This window comes from Ursus arctos, unplaced genomic scaffold, assembly GCF_023065955.2.
Source record: "Ursus arctos isolate Adak ecotype North America unplaced genomic scaffold, UrsArc2.0 scaffold_7, whole genome shotgun sequence".
In the NCBI taxonomy this organism is placed as follows: Eukaryota; Metazoa; Chordata; class Mammalia; order Carnivora; family Ursidae; genus Ursus; species Ursus arctos.
In genome coordinates this window covers 49751252-49771323 of record NW_026623089.1, presented here as the reverse complement: position 1 = coordinate 49771323, position 20072 = coordinate 49751252, and the positions used below count along the sequence as shown (strand labels likewise).

General features: G+C 44.6%; 1 protein-coding gene across 5 annotated transcripts in view; it reads left to right on the top strand.

The window, feature by feature from the left end:
- Positions 1-20072, top strand: part of LRMDA (leucine rich melanocyte differentiation associated) — a 1028511-nt gene that overhangs the window by 4924 nt on the left and 1003515 nt on the right. For 4 of the 5 annotated variants that reach the window (XR_008957942.1, XM_057308256.1, XM_057308254.1 and 1 more), the window contains exon 2: positions 1601-1701. Coding sequence is in view for 4 of the 5 variants with exons in the window: in XM_057308256.1 (XP_057164239.1) it covers positions 1601-1701 (101 nt within the window). In the remaining variant the exon portion in view is untranslated. Of the gene's footprint in view, positions 1-1600; positions 1702-9686 lie in introns of all 5 variants that reach the window. The other variant, XM_057308257.1, reaches the window with a different exon arrangement.

Genomic DNA, 20072 nt, shown 5'->3' with positions numbered 1-20072 from the left:
CTGAGGGAAATTGAAGTCCCTAGACTGACTGGGGCCTTACATCCCCAGTCTCTTCTTGCTGTGTGATTTCCATCTCTGCTTGGAAGCCTACGTTTATTACACAAGGAGTTCTGAGGAAAGATGGCTTCCATGTAGAAAAGGGAGGTTGCTAGATTGAACTTGGAGACCTTTATTTTTTAGCCTGTGTCTTCCTGAGTCCAAATTATTTTATTGGAATCAGCTATTTTTCTGTCCTTTCTCCCCCACTTTCTCTCCTCCAGAAATGAAGTTACTAAGGGAGTGAGTACAGGATCCTGTACTGTCAGCAGTTTGTCCCCATTGGATTGGACAGGCGTGGGAACGGACTTGAAAATTGAACTTATTAGCGTAGAGTGTGATTTTTTTTTCTTTTTAAAAATTAGCCTGAGTCCTATGAAAGTGCTATTTCTGTAGTTCTAAGATTGAATATTAGTAAGTCATAATGTTCAACTTGATATCTAGAGTTCTGTAAGACCACCACATTCTTGTTCCCCATTAAGGAGCATAACCCCTGGGAGAATCTTATTTATTCCAAGACGTTCTTACCTATATGTGTAGGAGGATATGTATTTGGAGAAAGGATCAAGATTGTTAGCCATGTGATAGGACTGAATTTCTACCTGGCGGTTGGGGGGAGGGAGTTCTTTAGGGACGTAGCCTATGTTTTGATTCCCTGGCCAACTCTCACCTATGGGTTTGTTTTATGGATTTTGGAATTAGTGCCTTGTGGTTGAATTGGCAACTATCTGTTAAAAAAATGGTTTTCAAAGATTGAGTGGTTGGAGCTGTGAGAAAGCCCTCTGACCGTCCTACAATCAGAAATTCTGGCATCAAATTTCAATTCAGCTTCTTAATATTTGGACACATACTAGGTTGTTAATAATGATAAGTAAAAGAAGGCCTAAGGGAACAGCTCTGCAACCCGAGTGGGGTTGGTCGCAAAAGGCTCCCTGGAGAACAGAGGCTTGGAAGCTGTGGCCACCCTTCATTTCCCTGTCGCCTTCAAATCAGTTTGTACAGAGTGTGGGGGACATTTTATACACAGTGGTAATAGGATGAGATTGGCGGTCTGGGGAGGTTTTCTTGTCCAACCCTATTTCTTCCAGCACCCTGCAGGTTGAATGCTGGTAAGTGCATCTGCTGTGTCTTTTATGAGGTAATGTGCATAACAGGGTATTTGGGGGAGGGGGGGAACAAGGGGGGAGAGGGAGGAGGGGAGCCAGAGGGGCAGCTGTTGGAAAGGCCCCTGAGCGGGAGGCTGATTGCTGTGATTATATCAGCGTGCTCTGACATGGGGGCTTTTCTGGACACCTGAATCTGGCCAATTTTAGTCCAATTTCCATTGTGCTGGCATTAGTCTCCATCATGCTAAGTGTACCAGGAAAGGGGAACTGTTGGCAGAGTCCCTGAAGCCCCCAAAGCTGATTTGATCAGGAAAACAGTCACAAATGTGACCTTTTTTGTGTGTGAGGAGCGCGTGCGTTTAAAGTTGCGGAAGCAATCTTCGGATCAATGACTCAGGGTTGGGAGCAGCTGGGCGATTTCCGTTTGCCACATTGTTTCTGTTCCATTTAATTTCCAGGTGTCCTACATAGGCCAGGACTGCAGAGAAATTCCAGAGCACCTTGGCAGGGACTGTGGACATTTCGCAAAGAGGCTCGATCTGAGCTTTAACCTTCTGAGGTATGTACCCTTCACAAGATGCAGACCAGGCCAGGGAGGCCCAGTCCTCCTGGTCATGGCCTGCAGGTGAAAGTCACCATCCAGTTCTGCATAGGGTGTGGGGCTCGAAGACATGTGGCATCACACCCCAAAAGTGGGGCTTTGCTTCAGATGAATCTTTGGCTAGCCTCTTTGCGCCACTGAAAAAGCTGTGAGTGTGGACATCTTCCATCTCCCCTGAGGTCCTACAAGATGGCCAGCATAGTGTTGCTTCGTTCTTTTCCTTTCTCACTGATACCTATGCAGACAAATTAGAATACTCTTGGGGAAGGAATGAGATGGAACCAACAAGGGCATTTTGGGGCATTTAGGAGTGCTTTTCTGGATAACCCCATCTCCCAAAGTTTTGCGAAATCACAGGTAAGGTGTATATATGTGTGTTTTCTTTCTTTGACTTGTGTTTTTTTTTTTTTTTTTTAATGAATTGGAACCTTAAATATTTTGCGATGATTTCTCCCAGATGGTATTTCAAAGCAATTAAGACACTGTTGGCATGGGGCAGGTGGGAGGGGAACTCTAACCTGTTCCAGTCTTGGCAAAAGTTAATGTGACCTTCTGTATTATCCCATTGGAGAATACAGTGTTTTTTTTCATAGAAGGTTTCCAGTTGTGACTGGTTTGGGGTTTTGGAAGAGGGAAATAGGAGATACTTAGAAAGCAAGTATCAGTGGGATAAATGAGCAGGGGTCAGGGTGGTGGCTTTTCCTAAGAAGCTGGTCCCCTGTAGGGCTTTTCTTCTAAGTGCTCCCTTGAGAACTCTGCTGTCCTCTGAAAGGAACAAACTGTCTTGGGGTGGAAGGAGAGACGAGGAGCTCGAATCCCACCCCAGGGCTCAGGCATTTTTGTGTTTCCATGCCTTGGAGTCTTGTCTCTCCCAGCCTCTGAGTCAGGACACTTGGGAATTAAGAATTTGAGAGAAGATGGACAAAACTCAGGGCATTAAGGCACCAGTGGGTAGAGGGGACTTTAAGCCAACAGGGCTTTTTGTGCTGATCCTTACTGAGATGCACCTTTAGGGAAGGGTGTGCAGAGGGTTATGTTGAAAGAGAGGGCTCTGAGTGCATGCGTACAAGGGTTTGTATGATTTTGGGGAGATAGGGAAACTGAAAAGTCACAAACTAATATGTGGTGATGAGAGGATGCCAAACAAAGAAATGCTGACTCTAAAGAAATTAAGGATGATTTTTGGTCCTGATACCCAAGGACAGGACAAAAGTATGCAGCCTGCACTGGGTGGTGCCTGAGACATGTGTGCCCCTTAAAAAGCTCCCCAGTGCAGACTCGGGGAAAGGGTTTCTTCACTTGGACATTGGAAGGGGCTCTTTCTGTGTGACTGGTTTCCAGAAGCTTGGGGCATTGTGGCTCAGGCTGGGGATGCCTTGCTGTTGGGAGCCCGGATGTGGGTTGGAGGAGGCTGGGCCCCATGAGGGAGTGTGTCAGCGGGGACAGGTCATGGGACTGAGCTGTCAGGTCTGAGGAAACAGAGCTGTCTTTGTCAAACTCAGAGGCCCTCCCTCCCTTTGGCAGAGAAGGGGCTGGACCCTGGGAGGTGCGTGCGTGCGTGTGTGTGTGTGTGTGTGTGGTGGTGAGCAGAGTCCGTGGTGAGAAGGGGCTCTGGGCTCCGAGGGGCTGGATATATAAGGAAAGGACAGGTTCTAGAGGCAATTCAGTGAGAGGAAGGTTAGTAAAACAGAATTTGAGGGAGGGGAGTTGTGAATTTGATTCTCCTTTGTTGGGAGGAGAATATTTCTGTAGTGTTGAGTTTGACGTGCTGTCCCATCTGGTCAGGAGCCTGTTCTTTTTGGTGTGTGGTTACCACACTGGGTTGTAGCTGGATTGGGGCAGGGATGAGCCATGGGGTGGGGGGTGAGGTCTAAGGTTCAGGAAGAGTTTACATGAGGACTTGGTTAGGCTAGAGGGGCTTACAGACCATAATGGAGAAAAGCAGTCCCAACTTAATGTGGGTATGTTGGGGTTGGATCCTCTTTGACTGTCTTATATATCTAACTGGGGGGTGAGGGGAGGTGACGCTCTTTCTCTTGGGTGTCAGAGGAAGACGTGAGCTTACTTAGGCACTGGTCTCCATCTCCGCCTTCAGCTGGACCAAAATAAAAGATATTTTTAGATGCATAGCTAATTCTTAATAAAAGAAGAAAAAAGAAAGAAAAGAAAAAAATAAGTGGCCAAGGGGAGAGAATAAATGAAATAACGTGAATCCCCAGCCAGCATTCTGTAGAAAGTTCCTCCCTAGCTCAGCCTCGCTGTCTCCATGGGATTGGGGGAGCATATCACCTGGTCAGTTTGCCCTGCCCCCAGGATTCACCATAGTTCCCAGCTCTAACCACCTCTCTGCTCTGTTGTCTGCTGTTCTACCTGTTGGCAGCCTGTCTGACCCCGTTTACGATATTCCCTTCATTTCTCCAAAGCCCAACACAATATAACTATTTATTACAGACTTCTGCCAGTTCAAGGTATCCTGGTGGGGGATGTGGGTAGTATCATAGCACACAGTAGGAGACACGCTTGGGATAACACTGTTTCTGGAAATCTTTTGGGTGCTCCCTTGCCATAGAGAATTTTTCCCTGGTGTGGCTCCCATTAGGGTCAGGGTTCCTGCATGTGACCCCGTGCCTCTGTCTCCCAGCCCATTTCTCACCTTTCCAGGTCACTTACCCTCTTCCCAGAGCTGCCCTCAGAAACCCAGAATTCTTACTTTGTTATATACAGAAAAATCATTCTCCTCTTTTCTTAAAGAGCATCTCTGCAGACCCACGCCCTACCCCCCACCCAATCCAGAGAGTCCTATCAGAGTATTGGCTTAAACAGAGCAATAACCCCTAATTCAAATTTTGCTACACCTGTAGGTCACAATATCAACTGTAGTCTGTTTGTATTTTAGGCTACGGTTCGTTTTTAGGCAAGGAGTTCTATTCATTTTTTTGAATGGCTCATACTTGCACATGGCTTTAGAAGGAACAAACATGCAAAACACAGGAAAAAATTCGTTACGTGAAGATCCTTTAGCCTCTCAGTTCTTTTCTGCCCTGCTGTTAATAGCTCCAGAGCTATTTTGTGCAGATACTCCAGTATGAATGAATGTCTTAAATGGCCATATTGTATTCCTTCTTGCCAAGATAGTAGTTAAAATGGAGGCACCGGGCTTCAGTTAACCGCTCCCATTAGGAACATCGTTCTCTGTTGTCTGACCACTAATTCATAACCATACACCGTCAACATTGTTAATATCATGCATAGAAGTGATGGTTCTGCTGATTCTTCCTATGGTCACCTGTTTATGCTTTAGGGAAGGATGCTTATGGATTTATAAGCTCTAAACTTCAGTTTTAAGTCACTATGTATATAAACTTTTATCCTGTTACACCTCTGTGTCCTCTCCTGTGTTAACTGTTGTGAATCCTCTGCTCCTTTTGGATCCTCCAATGGTAAACTGGTTACCTGTCCACGCACAAGGTTGTGGAAGTTCAGGCTGTGCTGTTTCTAGAACTCTTTCCTTAGGGAATGAAAGTTGCTGGAGCTAAGGTGCGTCCTGTCAGGTTGGAAGTTGGAAAGCGAGGCAGGACAACAGGTCCGAGTGAAACTTCTGGCTACCTCAGAAGACTCAAACATTCTCTCCTCTGCCCTTTCAGCCTACATCTCCTTCTTTTTTGGACATGATTTCCAGGGACGGGATATTGCCATCCACCCTCGAATGGGGGATAGAGGGTTTAGGGAGCTCATCAGGTAATGCCTGAGAGGAGGAGTGTTGCTCCTTGAATTCGAATGCATTAATGATCACAAGTCCAGTGTCTGCATCTGCGTGAAATCGTACTTTAGGTTTTACTTTTTGAAGATCATTTTTTGGAGTAGAAACATGATCAATATAGAAATGTTAAAGTTACAAGGAAACGCTCTTTCTTTCAAATCACTGATAATCTCACCACTGGAAATCACCGCTGCTGACATTTTATTGTCTTCCAATCTTTTATAATGCCAAATATTTAAAAACAATGCTGTTGCCCACATTGTGTTGGAAGCATTTTCCCATCAGTAAATACTGCAGTACAGTTTTTAATGGCTTCTTATTTCTTAGTGTTGGACATTCAGATTGTTTCCAGACTTTTACTGTTAAAATATGTTATAAATATTCTTGTAATACTCATGAATTGGTCTCTGTTGAGTTTCTTGGGACAAATTCCTAGAGACAGAATTGTCAGAGGGCTCTGATAAAGATATCAGATTCCCCTCAAGAGAGGTTCTACCAATTCCTGCTACTAAGAATATTTGAGTACCCATTGTCCCAAACTCTTCCTTGAACTTGTTTTTGACGTTTTCATATTTTATTTTTACCGTGATCAGTAAAAAGAACCTGTGCTTTAGCCAGCTCTAGTTCCTTGATCTACTCAAGGCAAAGAGTGCTGCTTAATGAGCTATTCCAGCTTCAGTCCCCCTGCCCCACCCAACCCCCCAGATTGGGAGAGGACAGAGTTCTCCGTGGTGTTCATCCCCCTCCCCCAAGGGCCCTGAGTCCTGAGTGGTGTGAGTGGGTCGCTTGCTAAGCTCGTCGAACACAGCGGGCAGAGCAGGGCTCCCATGGCAAACAGTGATAAATACGCCTGTGTCAATCTGGCAATAAAATCAGGAGGGTTTAATTGATCTATGGCAACAGGAAGCTTACGTTTTAAAAATTAAATTATTTGCACTTGCATCTTATTTAGCATCCCTCGGATAAATGTCCTCGATGGGGGAATTGCTTAGGAGAAAATTTCTTAGGTGGGAGTTTGCTTGTTGCTTCCCTAGCTTTGGCCAGGGTGAAGAAAGTGAAAGACTGGAGACTTTGGGAAGCTCCAGTAAAGACATGGTGGCTCTGTGCCCCCCGCCCCCACACAGGCAGTGAGGTGGACACTTGGGGGTGCACTGTAAGGGCTTCGAGGACAGGCGCACCACCATTTGTGTCTGTTTTGAACTGCTAGATGAAACTGGGCCTGGTAACTTGGTGCAAAACTGGGAAAATGGGCAAGGAATGAAAAGGAACCTAGGCTTTGTGGTTAGACACCCTGGCTTGAAATCCTTCTATCACTCACCAGTTGTTTAACTGTCCTCAGGCTGACTGCAGAAATTCTGAGTGTGTGACTGTGTAAAGTGCCTACAAATTACCTGGCACGTAACAGGACTTCAAGAAGCATAGCTGTAGTTAGAGCTAAACATGTTGCTGGGGAGGCTGAAAGCCCAGGCTTGACCCTCCACAGGGGCCATTTCAATCTATGGTAGTCATTGGGGTTCCTTATGGACATTTGGGATTTTCTCTCCTTCCATGCGTGGTATGTTTGTACATCGCTGTATCCTTTGGTGTGACCAGCCAGCAGATACTTGAAAAGCCAGTGCACAGTTTGCCAATTACGCTTCTACCTGCTGTAATCATTGGGTTCTGACTGTAAATGAGCAAAACCCTTTGCTGATCCGTGTCGGACATCAGTTTTAAGAGAACTAAATCTGTTTATAAGAGTTTAGGGTATTTGTTAATGCAGCATAACCTAGCCTGTGCTAACCAATGTGCTTCAGTTCTCCAACTGTCTTTGACATTCCATAGGCTCAACCCAGTCGTCCTCTACATATTTTTCATCTTTGTCAGTTAGGAGCATACCTTTGTTCATAATACAGTGGGAATGCGTAAGAGAAAATTCTCCACCCAGACTTGGAACAGTTCAAAGGGCATGTTCTATGCAAGTTGGTACAGCCACTGTACCTCCACAGTGTGGAGGTCCCTTAAAAAGTTAAAAATTGAGCTACCCTATGATCCAGCAATTGCACTACTGGGTATTTACCCCAAAGATACAGACGTAGTGAAGGGCCATATGCATCCCAATGTTTATAGCAGCATTGTCCACAATAGCTAAATTGGGGAAGGAGCCGAGATGCCCTTCAACAGATGACTGGATTAAGAAGTTGTGGTCCATATATACAATGGAATATTACCCAGCCAGCAAAAAACGATTTCACAACATTTGCAGCAACATGGACAGGACTGGAGGAGATAATGCTAAGTAAAATAAGTCAAGCAGAGAAAGACAATTATCATATGGTTTCACTCATTTATGGAACATAAGAAATAGGAAGATCGGTAGGAGAAGAAAGGGAAGAATGAAGGGGAGGTAAACAAGGGGGAATGAAGCATGAGAGACTATGGACTCTGGGAAACAAACTGAGGACTTCAGAGGGGAGGAGGGTGGGGGATTGGGATAGGCCGGTGATGGGTATTAAGGAGGGCACATATTGCATGGAGCACTGGGTGTTATACGCAAGTAATGAATCATGGAACATTACATCAAAAATTAGGGATATACTGTATGGTGACTAACATAACATAATAAAAAATTATTATAAAAAAACCAAAACTTACCATATGATCCAGTAATTACGGTCCTAAATTTTTACCAAATAAAGTGAAAATTCACACACACACATACACACACACACACACACACACACACACACAAAAACCCCAAAAAACAAAGGGCATGTTCTGTTGACATGGGTCTTCATCAAATCATTTCTTTGCAGTCAGGGACCTTGTTCATATGTGTTTTTAAAACCCAAATGTAGTGGTCTTACTTGGACAGCATGTTGATGGTGGAGTGGGGGGTGGTAACAGAGCTCATGTCCCTAAACCTTCAGGGGTAGAGATGATGGTAGAAAAGATAGACTTTAGAAAGATAAACTGTTAGTGAATTTTCAAAACCGTTCTAGAGCATTGATAAATTCTAAGGGTCTTTGTATGTTGGAACGAGTGGTCTCTCTAACCTGGGCATTGTTGTGAAAAGCATCTTTTTTTGTCCCAAGAATATCACTGTCGATTCTCATGTCTCCAGCTCCCAACAGAACATACAACCAAAAGGTGAAGTGGAAACATGACTTGGCAGGTAATGTTTAAGGTCTCAGTAGCAAGACTTTGATTTCCTGTATTTAAAGTTGCTCAAGTAACCTCCATCACTGTAGCACCACCAAAAACTGCTTGAACGGGAGGGAGGGTGGGGAGGTCACTAAGGGAGCAGGTATCAGGGTATAAATGGCAGCACCCTCTTCCTCCAAGAACGTCCCTAACCCTCTGGTCAGGGAAAATAGGTTTTGAGCCATTGTGGGTAAGACTGGGCTGGGGGAAGTGGTGGGAGACTGGAGAGAGTTGTCTAAGGGACCGTAATGAGGTTCAGCTTTCTCATAGATGATGATGGTCCCTGTAACTTGCGGTGTGATTTAGAAAGTGCTTCCGTAAACAGTGTCTCCAGATTTCCTACTGTGTTTGTCTCTAGATTAAGAAATTTTTAGACTTTCTCATAATGCCTTTTATTTCCCTTGGCATCCATTTTACTCCCTCAGAATCTTGGGTTTAATTTCCCTTTTTTTATAAAGTTCTTCTTCCTGAGCTTTTTGAACTTGGGCCTCATGACTCCGCCTTCTCCCTCTGCCCTGCTGTCTATCCTGAGGACCTCACTGTGCCTGTGGATAGAGCCGCCTTCCATGTGTCAGGGTACCAGCTGGAAGCAGTGGTGTTTTGGGGGAGGAGGTGAAGATTTGGCAAGCTTAACCCTTTCAGACTTTGTACTCCCTGGCCCTTTAAGTTCTCAGCCACAAAGTTGTGTCCTAATGATGGAGGTAGGGGCTTTACTAGCAGTTAGTGAATGAGGCCAGAGATGCGTTGCAGGGCATGGCATGGGACAGCCATGGACAAAAAGAATCCTTCCCCATGCCAACTGTGCTTTGTTGAGGAAGACTTCTGAGTCCTGTCCCAGACAGGTTGTAGAATGACTTTTGAGCTTCACAATAAGGCAGCCTTGCAAATAAGCACTGAGAGGTGACTGGCTTCACTCTCCAAAGGAGTCTAGGGACAAGGTATCAAACAGGTGATATCAGTCATGTTTATTGTCTTTTTTTTTTTTTTTTGTCTTAACCAGTATTATGGAGCTCCTACTACTTGCCAGAGCTGAGCAGAACACTTCAAGTGTTATTCAGTCTTCCCAACCGCATTTACAGTGGGACTGTTACTACACACAGTTTACAGATGAAGCAACTGAGACCCAGATGGGAGAAGAAGTTTGCTCTAGACTACCCGGGTGGTTCAATGAGAGAGAGCGGAGTAAATGGCCTTGGGGATTTGACTTCATCTTTATAGTTACTCCAAACTGCTTCTTAAGATATAACTTGTTGCTTTTGGTGTGTGAGAAGATGGGCAGCCTGTTCCAAGTCTATATTTCCTTGCTCAGGGAAAAGGTTTCTTTTTTCTTCGAAAATCCTGAGCAGCCTGCCGAAGCCACCATTGTGGGGTCACAGTGGATTCTGCAGCTCCGAATTGGAGACCCTGTTGGCTTCAGAGTTCTATCTGTTGCATTTCTCTTCTGTGTTGCCAAAACCCTGATTGGGAAATGTTGGGTTTGCAGGACCTCATTGTGAGACCTAGTCTGGCTTGGAGGTGGGAGGTTCCCAGGGAACTTACTCCCTTCTTTTCTTGACCCCTGAGCTGTGAGGTGTGGCTCAGATGAAGGCCACTGCCCTGGGAAGTGGCTTCACAATTGCTGTGGCTTAAACTGTCCTCTGTCCCAGTCTTGGGATGGGGACCCTGAGACCCATTACTGCATGCATGAGTTTTGAGTCTGGAGAGAAGAGGGGTGTGTGCGTGTGTGTGTCCATCCGTCCATCCATCTGTCCCTACTTGTACATGTATTCACTTGCACATGTATTCTCTTGCATGCACACACCCACCATCTGAAAAACCTCTTTCCTCTTGTCTTCTCAGGGACTGCAGTGTTGGTGATTTCAGCTGTTCCCTGCTCCTTTATGATGAAAGGGGAACGATTATGCTTTTTGCTGGGTGTCTGTGTTTAATTGCAGGGATATAATAACTACAAATTCTCCCTGGCCAACACTTTTCTAATAAAAGGTCTCTTCTCTCCCAGCTGCTTTCCCTTCCCCTTCACACCCCCACCCCCATCACTGCCACAGCACAAGGTCACTTAGGGTTTTAAATGAGGGAGAGAGACACATATGTTCAGGTTTCTAGAGTGTCTCTCTGTCTCTCTGTCTCTCTCTCTCTCTCTCTGTCTCTCTCTCTCTCTAAAGACCCCTCCTCCTCCTCCTCCAGACCCATTATTACAGAGATCAGTTATGTGCCCCCCACCTTTGCACCACCTCCCCTAAGCTCCTCTCTGAGTTTATACAGAACCCGATTTTCAGTCTCCTGGGTGTCTGCTTTTTCTCTGGTTTTGAAGAAATAAGAGACGGGTAGAGCAAAGAAGACCAACAAAAGAGGTTTAAAAAAAAACCCCAAACCATTCTTGAGATAAAGCAAGACTTATTAAAAACAATTGGAGGGGAAAGCTGGAGAGGGGGTGTTAACCCCCACATGCCCCGTTTTCTGCAGCTGGAGAAGTGTTTTAAGAAAATGCACCATTGTTAAAACTTTTTTTTTTCGTTGATGGATTTATTTATAAGGTAGAGAAATATTTTCCCCATAATTGGGTAACTCTTAATAGTAGCAATTGCATATTTATCAGTGTGAGGGGCTGTTATTAATGTAACTGTCAGGCCCAAACACATTTCTGCATTAAATCCATTTAGTATGTGCATTATTCGGGCTCGAATGTCACCAGGACATCAAAGCCCCGTAGGCATGGAGAGCTCAGTGCCCTGCTGTGGCTGCCGAACAGGCCCTTGATCAATAAATGTAACATGTTAATGCAGAGCAAATAGAATAAAAGATTTCTTTGACAAGACATGAAAAATCACCTTGTGGCAGCTGGCATGTGATGCCGTTTCTGGGGAGACACTAGCAAAGTTGATCTGACAAGTAAAGAGGAGAGATGATGGTTGTAAGGTGCTTTTGTTTCAAACTTCTTTCTTGACCTGTCAGGTTTTGAAGGCGCCTCAATGGCTCTTTTTTGTCATGTGAAAATTGTAGTCTTAGGTAGTTATGAAGCAGTTATCTCTTCTCAAATTGTGAATGCTGCTGTTTAATTGATTCACTTAGCATTTGAAACTGTCACGCATTAATAATTGCGAAATCCTGTAGATACTGCTCTAGTGTGTCATGCTTAAATGTGTAGTTATCAGAAAATTAATATCCTTAATGAACCGGTGCTTTCAAACTAACATTGCATGAAATCTCTTTTGCCCTTTGATTTGCTGAAGCCACATCCGCCAGTTTGCAGAGAATCACCTCTCGACAGTTTGCTTTCTTGATGCCCGACAAATGCCAGCTTTGCTGTGGGTACATCGCATGCTCAATGACAATAAATATAGTAATTATACTGGAGTTAGTAATTAACATAATTGTAGTCAATTACGACAAATACAGTGCAGAGCTAAATAAATGAGAGGGGAGAAATTAGCAAGCTAATTGATTTATCTTTACTTGGCTTTCTATTACAACTGGCAGGGCTGTTTTTCTTGGGGTGGGGGGGGGAGAGCAGGGGAAAAAGTCCCCTCAAGGATTGTTTACAAGTAACTGATTTTGTTTTGAAGTTGCTTTGTCTTTTGACTTATTATGCGTCACCCCCCACTCTGCTTACAAGGAGGAAAAAGGAAAGAAAAAAATTTAAATGCCAAGGGAACATTTTTGTTAATTTAGCTATATCAAACCGAATGCAGCAGCTAAAGCGAGACAGGATTTAGCTTTCACTAAGGCTTGAGTTACAATTTTTTCTTCCCAGCTATTGCTCTGGGTAAAAAGTTCGTGTGTGCGCGCGTGCACGGGTGCGTTCTAAGTCTCCATCAGCGAGGTGGTGCTTTGCGGAATAGTGCATAAGGGGGCTATAGATGCATGTTAATTTGCTCAATTTTGTGCTGCTGGCTTGGCACAAGAATTGGGCATATTTTACTTGGTTCAGCCTCCACTTGGTCTTGTCACACCTCCTCCCCTTGGTACCCAAGGAAGAGCTGGTGGAAAGGAGTGGCCAGTGTTGGAGATGGCAGGGGAGGGGCTTCAGTGAGGAGCCCCTGCTTACTTCTCCTTCTTTGCCACACTCCAGCATTCCCTAGGGTCCTGGGCTGTCACACTCCTGAGGCTGCCTGGAAAGTTTTTGTTGGGGCCTCAGTGCCTATTTGTTTTCAGTTTATTCTGTGCTGCCTGGAGCCCTGGTTAATGGTGTTTATGGTGCGTCCCTGTTCTTTGTTCACCCCTTTCCATGTGACTGCCATTCACGCCACTCGGGGAGTACGTGTGCATGTCTGGCGGCTTGGGGTTGCATCCCAGCCTGTGTTTCCTTACAACGTTCAGGAACAGGAGTTTTTTCTTTGCCTCCTGACACAGGAGGGGCCAAGTGACCAGAGCTCTTTCAGGGTTGGAGTGCTTAAGATCTTACTCAGGTATTACCCAAGGTTAAAATTCAGTGCTTTCCGGACATGACAATTCAAGTAGCCAGCATCATTTCTCAGGCTTCTCCATCCTCCCAGGTTATTCCCCTGAAAATTAAGCAGTTTAGCAACAAAAATTTGTTTCAAAGACTTTAATTTAGCCCTTCCTCCTGAAGACTCCACCGGCTCCGTTTCTAGCACCATGTGAAGGGAGGTAGAGGCAGCCGTTTTACTTCTACGTAGGTGGTGCATAGACTCTTGCAGGACCTCATGTGGAATTCAGTTTTTTGGAGGCCTTAAAATGCTGCCCGTGTCTGGGAACAGGATGTACTTGGACACTGCTTAGTGTGGTCATTCTTCATGTGTACTTTATTTGGAAATCAATTTCTGATATGAAATATTTATATACAAGGAATCACTTAAATTATTTAAAGTTTGCAGGCATAATGGCCTTTCTGATGAAGTCTCAAATTATTGTAGTAAAAATGTATGGGTCTAAGGGGAAAAGACTTTCATTGTTGGCGGGGGCAAGACGGTCTCTGGAACTCTGGCCTGAATTTGATACGGGTCAGTGAGAAATCGGATGATTCCTACGTAGAGCTTTGTTTACCGAAGAAAAGGTGCGTTCTCTATATTGTCTGCCTCCAGTGAGGGCACTGTGCTGTGAGCTCCTGGGAGAGGCCGTGGGGGGAGAGACAGACGACGTGTGGAGAAAGGCACTTTTGCTGTTGACCACTGTCAGAATGTGACCTCTGTGGTAGTTTTGTCACTTTATACTCCACTCGGCTGCTGGTTTTTATGCTGTTTCGTCTCCTGAATGGCGCTCAGATGTGGAGCAGATGTGAGTGGGGAAGAACCTAGGATGATGGCAAAGGAAGACTCTCTTCATTTTTAATACTGTAAAATTAAAGTTGCCCCCGTCAGAGCTAGTTCCGTTTTGTTTCCATACTGCTTAAGAAATAACAGGACGGGGATCATTGAGATGTATTCTTCTCAAATAAAATGCTGTTTGCAGAGGGAGCACTTCTCCAAGACTCTTTTCTGTTTCACTGAGACCTACACCCATCTAGATATTTCAATATGTGTGTTCTGAGGTGCTTTATTTCTTAGAAATCCTAGTTTTTCTTTAACTTGGCAGCAGCCCTGTTGATTGAACCTATGAAAATGCACTGTGGGCTGGAGCAGAAAGTGAGAGGGGACGGAGTTAGTTAAGAGCTTTTGCTGTCCACTTTCCGAGGAACCGGATGAGTGGGCATTTGCTCGCTTGCATGTCCGTGTGTGACGGGATACCTTGGAGTTGCCCGGTGGGGTGTTCTTTTCAGGGACTTATTTTTCAGAATGTATTCCCCGTCTCCTCTGAGTGCATCACTGTGGTAGCCTGATTCCTCAGGATCTACACCTCCTAAGAACAGTGGGTGATTAGGACCCTGAGGATGAACCTAGGAGGGTGGGTGGAATGTCTTCAGTTGTGCTGACAGGTGAATTGTGGGTCTGTCTTGGTTGGTTCTTGTGAATTGCTCCCAGGTACCTAAGCCAGACTAACCTCACAGAATGCTAACCATCCTTCCAGTTGTAATTAGAACAAACCAATATCTTGAATTCTGTTCTTGGAGGCTGGGCTCTGCTGAGAAAACTCAGCCTGACCTGTGGTATAGAAAAATGGAGCCTGGCAATGACTCCCAAAGGTCTTTTGTCAAGTGTCTGCCTCTGGGAAGTACTGCATTTATACCAGACTGTGACATGAAGCCCCGGAAGAATGACTGTGGGGAATAAATTTAACCATAGAGTTGAAGGGTTTTCTCTTCTTTCTTTTTAGCTGGTGAGGGGAAGGCAGGTCTGGGGGTGACCTAAGTCTTGGAGGATGCCAGCAGGGTTACAAGGTCTTTTTCTTTCTAGCTGCCATGTTTAACTGGGTCCCTCCAGGTATGCACCTCTCCGTCAAGTGGTCTTCATGGTCTTTCAATGGCTCATACAGCCATGACCATAGATTACCATTCAGCTCAGTGGAGGTGGGGAGTGCTCAGAATAGCATGGTTCCCCCAAAGCTGTCAGGAGTTGTCCTTAAGGGCTAGAGACCTTGGATCATTGTTCTTCATAGGTCCCTTCTGTTTGTTGTAGATATGCAAATACTGCGTGCATGCTGAGTTGCCCAGCACCTGGAACTTACAGATGTGATGTGTCCCCTTAAAAGCTCACATGCTCAATGTGAAGATAAAGTGAATCTGGGTTAAATTACTAGAACTATACAGGGCCGCTGTCAAATCTAACCAGAGGACTTTGAGAACTTACTAGTTCTCTCCTATTGGGGAGGATAGTTACTGTTTACTGTCTGGGAAGCTTCTTCTCTTTGAATTAGTGAGCAGCTGTGGGAACCACATATAGAGAGGAAAGGTGCAACAGGGACTTGATCCAGGTGAGCCTGGGCTGGCTCCCAGGAGGGTCTCCCTAGATTGCCACAGGGCAACACACCTCAATTTAGTGCCAGGGGGGTACTATTGATTCTCATGCTCAGAAAGGTTGCCCGAGGGAGGACTTGGTCAAAGGAAATTTGAGGAAAATATTGGGACTTGGGCCAAACCTTGAAGAGAGAGCAGAGTTTGCCACGCTGGGTCGATTTCTGGGGAGGGTAAATAAGCTTGCACAATGCCAGAGCTTTGGAACTTGGTTTGTCCTGAGTGGAGACGGTGAGACCCTGGTCTCTGTACCCTCAGGAGTTTGTGGGAGTCTAAGAGGAGAGGCATTGGAGAGGATGGCAAGCTCCCTCCCATTCATGCAGACATGAATCCCCTGTGCCAACCCCAGGGGTGGTTCTGCGACATGGAAGCTCAATGGGGAGAGAAAGGAGCCAGGCCAGAGTCTATGGTGGTGGCCAATCAAGTATGGACTTGGGTGGGGGGAGGTATGGATTCTCCCCCTCAACCTTCACCCTGGAGTGACAGGCATGTGGCGAAGACAAGCCAGTTCCAGCTGGTGGAGGGCAGCCCTTTCCCAGGCTAGGCAGGGCCTGAGTGTCGGCCCTGACACACATACGTGGCAATTATGCTGTTTGAAGGGTCACAGTTAATGCAGTTCTTCCATGACTCCTGCTATAAGCATGCTGTGCCACTTAGCACCCAGCAAGGCCCTGTGGGCTGGCCCCGGGCTCATTCAGAAGGGGAGGAACCAAAACTTGAAATCTCATCTTTGAGAAATTGCACTTCATAATGTCGTTCCATGCCACGGTGTTTCTGCAAGGCTGGCACTTAGGGGTGTATCCCCTCCCCACCTTGCGCCCTGTTGGTTCTGTGAATGCCTTGGGGCCTTTGCAGTAGCTCTGCCTTCCATTGGAATGTGAGCTTTTCCAGGATGGGATGACAGCTGCTTTCAGGAGAGCCCAGAGCAGACTTCCACATGTCATCGGTGCCCCTCTACTGGAAAATGCTATCTAATTTGGGAATTTCTCACTTGCTAAAATGGATGTTTAAAAACATGATGTTACTTTAAAAGAGATAGCAGTAATGCTAACGACTTCCCTGGATTATCTTAAGTCCTTATGGCAAGGTAGGTGTTCCTGGTTTGAAGACCGGAATGAAAGTGTGTGGAGGGGAAGGGACTTTGCCAAGGGCATGCAGCTAGCTGGTCAGTGAGGAGCCAAGACCCCAATCTCAAAACCTACATGCTTAGCTCATATACCTTACTGAATTCCATTGTGTTTCCCCCAATCCTAATTCATAGCTGTCCCCTTCATCTGGTAAACTAATGTAGGTTGGGTGGTAGAGAAGAGGAAATGGTCTTTCAGGCCCATGGAAAGGGAATAATCACCACCCCCCTCTTCCCACACGGCTGGTACTGTTTTGCTTTCTTCCCAAATTTAAATTTGCCCTCATCATTTTTCAGGGGAGATAAACACCATAGCCAGTGGAGTCTTTACATCAAACATTAGTGTTCCGGAAGTCTGTAGAAAGTTAGGTCGCATTAACTTATTTTCCTGTTCCTTTAGGAAGATGAACAAGAAAAATACAAGAAACTCCCTCTCGGCCAAATAAGAGGACTCTTGGGTGGGGTGGGGCCTCCACTACAGTTTTTGGATGCACCTCAGGTGTGTGTGGGTCCCATTGCTTTTGTGTATCGGGATGGCCCTTTAGGAGGCACGAGTCTTTTTTCCCCATCGGTTACAGGCAAAGAATATTGTCCACTTTGGAGGATGTCTCTGGGCTGCACAGGAGGTGGGTTATTAGAATGCACATGCTTTGTCATTTGCTGGGCACCACGTAACTGTAATTGTTTTTCCCAGTTTTATTGAGATGTAATTGACAGAGCACTAGTCCAAGGATTACAACATAACTTGATATATGTATAGGTTGCAAAATGATTATCCCAATAGGCTTAGTTAGCATCATATAAGGCGTTACAATCATTATATATATTTTCATCTTGTAATTGAGCAACCGAACTTGTGTTAATTTGAAGCTCAGTCATTTCTGGACACCAAAAAGCCAGAGGAGTTCTGGCTGATGTCTGATCTGGTGGAAAAGTAATGAGCTCATGAGACAGGATACCTGAGTGTTAGTCTTCAGTCCATCACAAATTATCTCTGAGATATTGAGCAAGTCATTTAATCTGTGTTGATTTCCAAATGGGGATAGTGGACTCCTCTATCGGGGTTATACAGATCAAATGAAATACTAAACGTAGAAGAGTTTTGTTCCTGTAGGTGATGTGCCGAAAGAGCAGCTATTCCAGAAACAGTTGGCTTCATTTTTGATTCTTTTGGTTGTTTTTAAGCAGAATTAGCTTTAGGATTATTTAGCTTGGGGTCATGTGGTATTCGTTGCTTGTGATTTGTGTCCAAATCAAAAGGGAAATCAATCCCGCAGTGTGTTTCCTTGCAAGGAGCATGTGACTGTGTTCTAAAACTATAAGTTTCTCCCCTCCAATTTTCTTGCCTTGACCACAAGTTGCCTTTTATGTAATTTATGATCTACCATGAATTGAATGGTTCTGTTGTAACTAACAGGGTCTGTGTTAGCTTTTTTAAAAAAGGGCCTGTTAGAGCCTCTTCCCAGGAAGATAATTATAAAAATCCCATTTAAGCAGTGTGCAGGGAGGTAGAATGTGGAGATCTGAAACTGATTTACTACTAAAGATGTACTTGTGGAGTATTAAGTGAGATGATAGAGAAGCAAAGAAATAAATATGGGCTAGGTAATCTAGAGCAAGACTGCTCTGGATTTTATTAGGGAAGAAATTTCTCTTGTGGACTGTATGAAAGCACTTTCATCTGTTGCCCTTGTGAACTGTTGGTATCACGCTGAGTTGCCCACTGTTAGCCATCCCTTCCTCCCACATAGACCAAATAGTGGTAATGATGTAATACTAACAGTTCCGCAGTTACCCTGCTATCTCCTCGAACCCTTCCAACTCTGAGGATTTTATACCCTTTTTACAGATGAGGAAGCTGAGGCTCAGATTGAGAAGTACCATACCCAGTGTCACATAGTACATGCAAAAGCCAGGACTCACCTGGACCCCACTTATCATAGTGCTCCGCTCCTCCCACGATACCCCACACTGTGCTTCATAGAACCACACGTGGTCAGGAGGAAACTTGTCGGGTGGTTTAATTGAGTGGTTTTCAATGTTGTTTTTCTAGTGGCAGAATGCTTGTCCAACAGTCCTATATAGAAAAGCCATAATGGGATGAGTGTTTTAATATTTTCTGAAGTGAGTCACCAAAAGCAACGAAGCTGTTGAGATGATCACTGGGTTTGGCAGTGAGGTTGGAGACAAGTGCAGTTTTCTAGTGGTCCTAGTGTTGAGATTATTCTTGTATTTGGCTTGGTGCAATATCTGACGCTAACTCAGTTAAATAGTTGCAAATGGTTAAGTACCCCCCCCCCCCCCAATTTCATCTTGTAAATATCAGGATATTCTTTAGACAATTTTAAGAAGAAACTTTGAAATCTGCACACAAGGAATTAATTTGGCCACGCAAGGTAATAGGCCATTGCCCTCTAGTGTGTTGAAATTTGGTATCTAACATGTTTGAGAGTGCATACTGCACTTAAATTACAGTTTAAAAAAAATGGCTAAAGTAATTTCAATGTTATATTCAAATTTCTTCACTTGAAGAATCTCAGAAGCCCCTTGCAGTACCCTGGGGTTCTGTGGAATAGTTTGAGAAACACTGGTTTAATACTTTCTTTTAACAAAGGAAATTGAGACCTAGAAAGTGCAAATGGTAAGGTGGTGCTAGGGAACAGGAAATTGGACCAAAGAAATGTTTACTTTTTAAAATTAGTTTTTCAAGCGTTGCTTCTTTTTTCTGGTTATAAGTTAATACATACTGCTTTTATACAAATTTTTAAAAACATAAAAAGTACACAGAAAGAAATAAAAAACCCATGATCTTCTTGCTGAACAATAAACCACTATACTACTTTTAAAACATTGGACTATGTAGAACTTCTTACAAAATTGGGTTCAGGCTGTATATACCGTCTTGCCTCCGCTTTTTTCCCCCTCTTAATGTTCTATCATGTGATTCAGTTTAGTCGGGTAGTGTGGCCTTTCAGTGATTACATAATATTTGTTCCACGGATATACCATAATTGAGCCATTCTCTTATTGACATATTTAAATACTGGTTTCCACTTTTAGGTGTTAATAAGAAATGCTGTGATGAACATTTTTGCCTATAAATCGTGGCTTCACTGTTCTCACTGTTTCCTTAAGATAATTTCTCAAAGAGTGAAATTTACTGAATTAAAAGTCACTGAAACAGTGTCTTCTCCTGAGGTCCCCATCTGACCCTTCTTCCATCTCCCACAGGAAGGTCTAGGCTGTGGAGTTTTCTCCTTCCCTGTAGGTGGTTGGATGGCACTTTGGATGGGGGCTCGATGGGAAGAATCTTTTGGAGTCTCTTGAGCTAAGCCTGTCTGGTGCTTCTCCACTGGCTGAATTCGGCTCTACTACCGATGAACTTCAGATCTGCTCAACATTTGTGGGGAGGG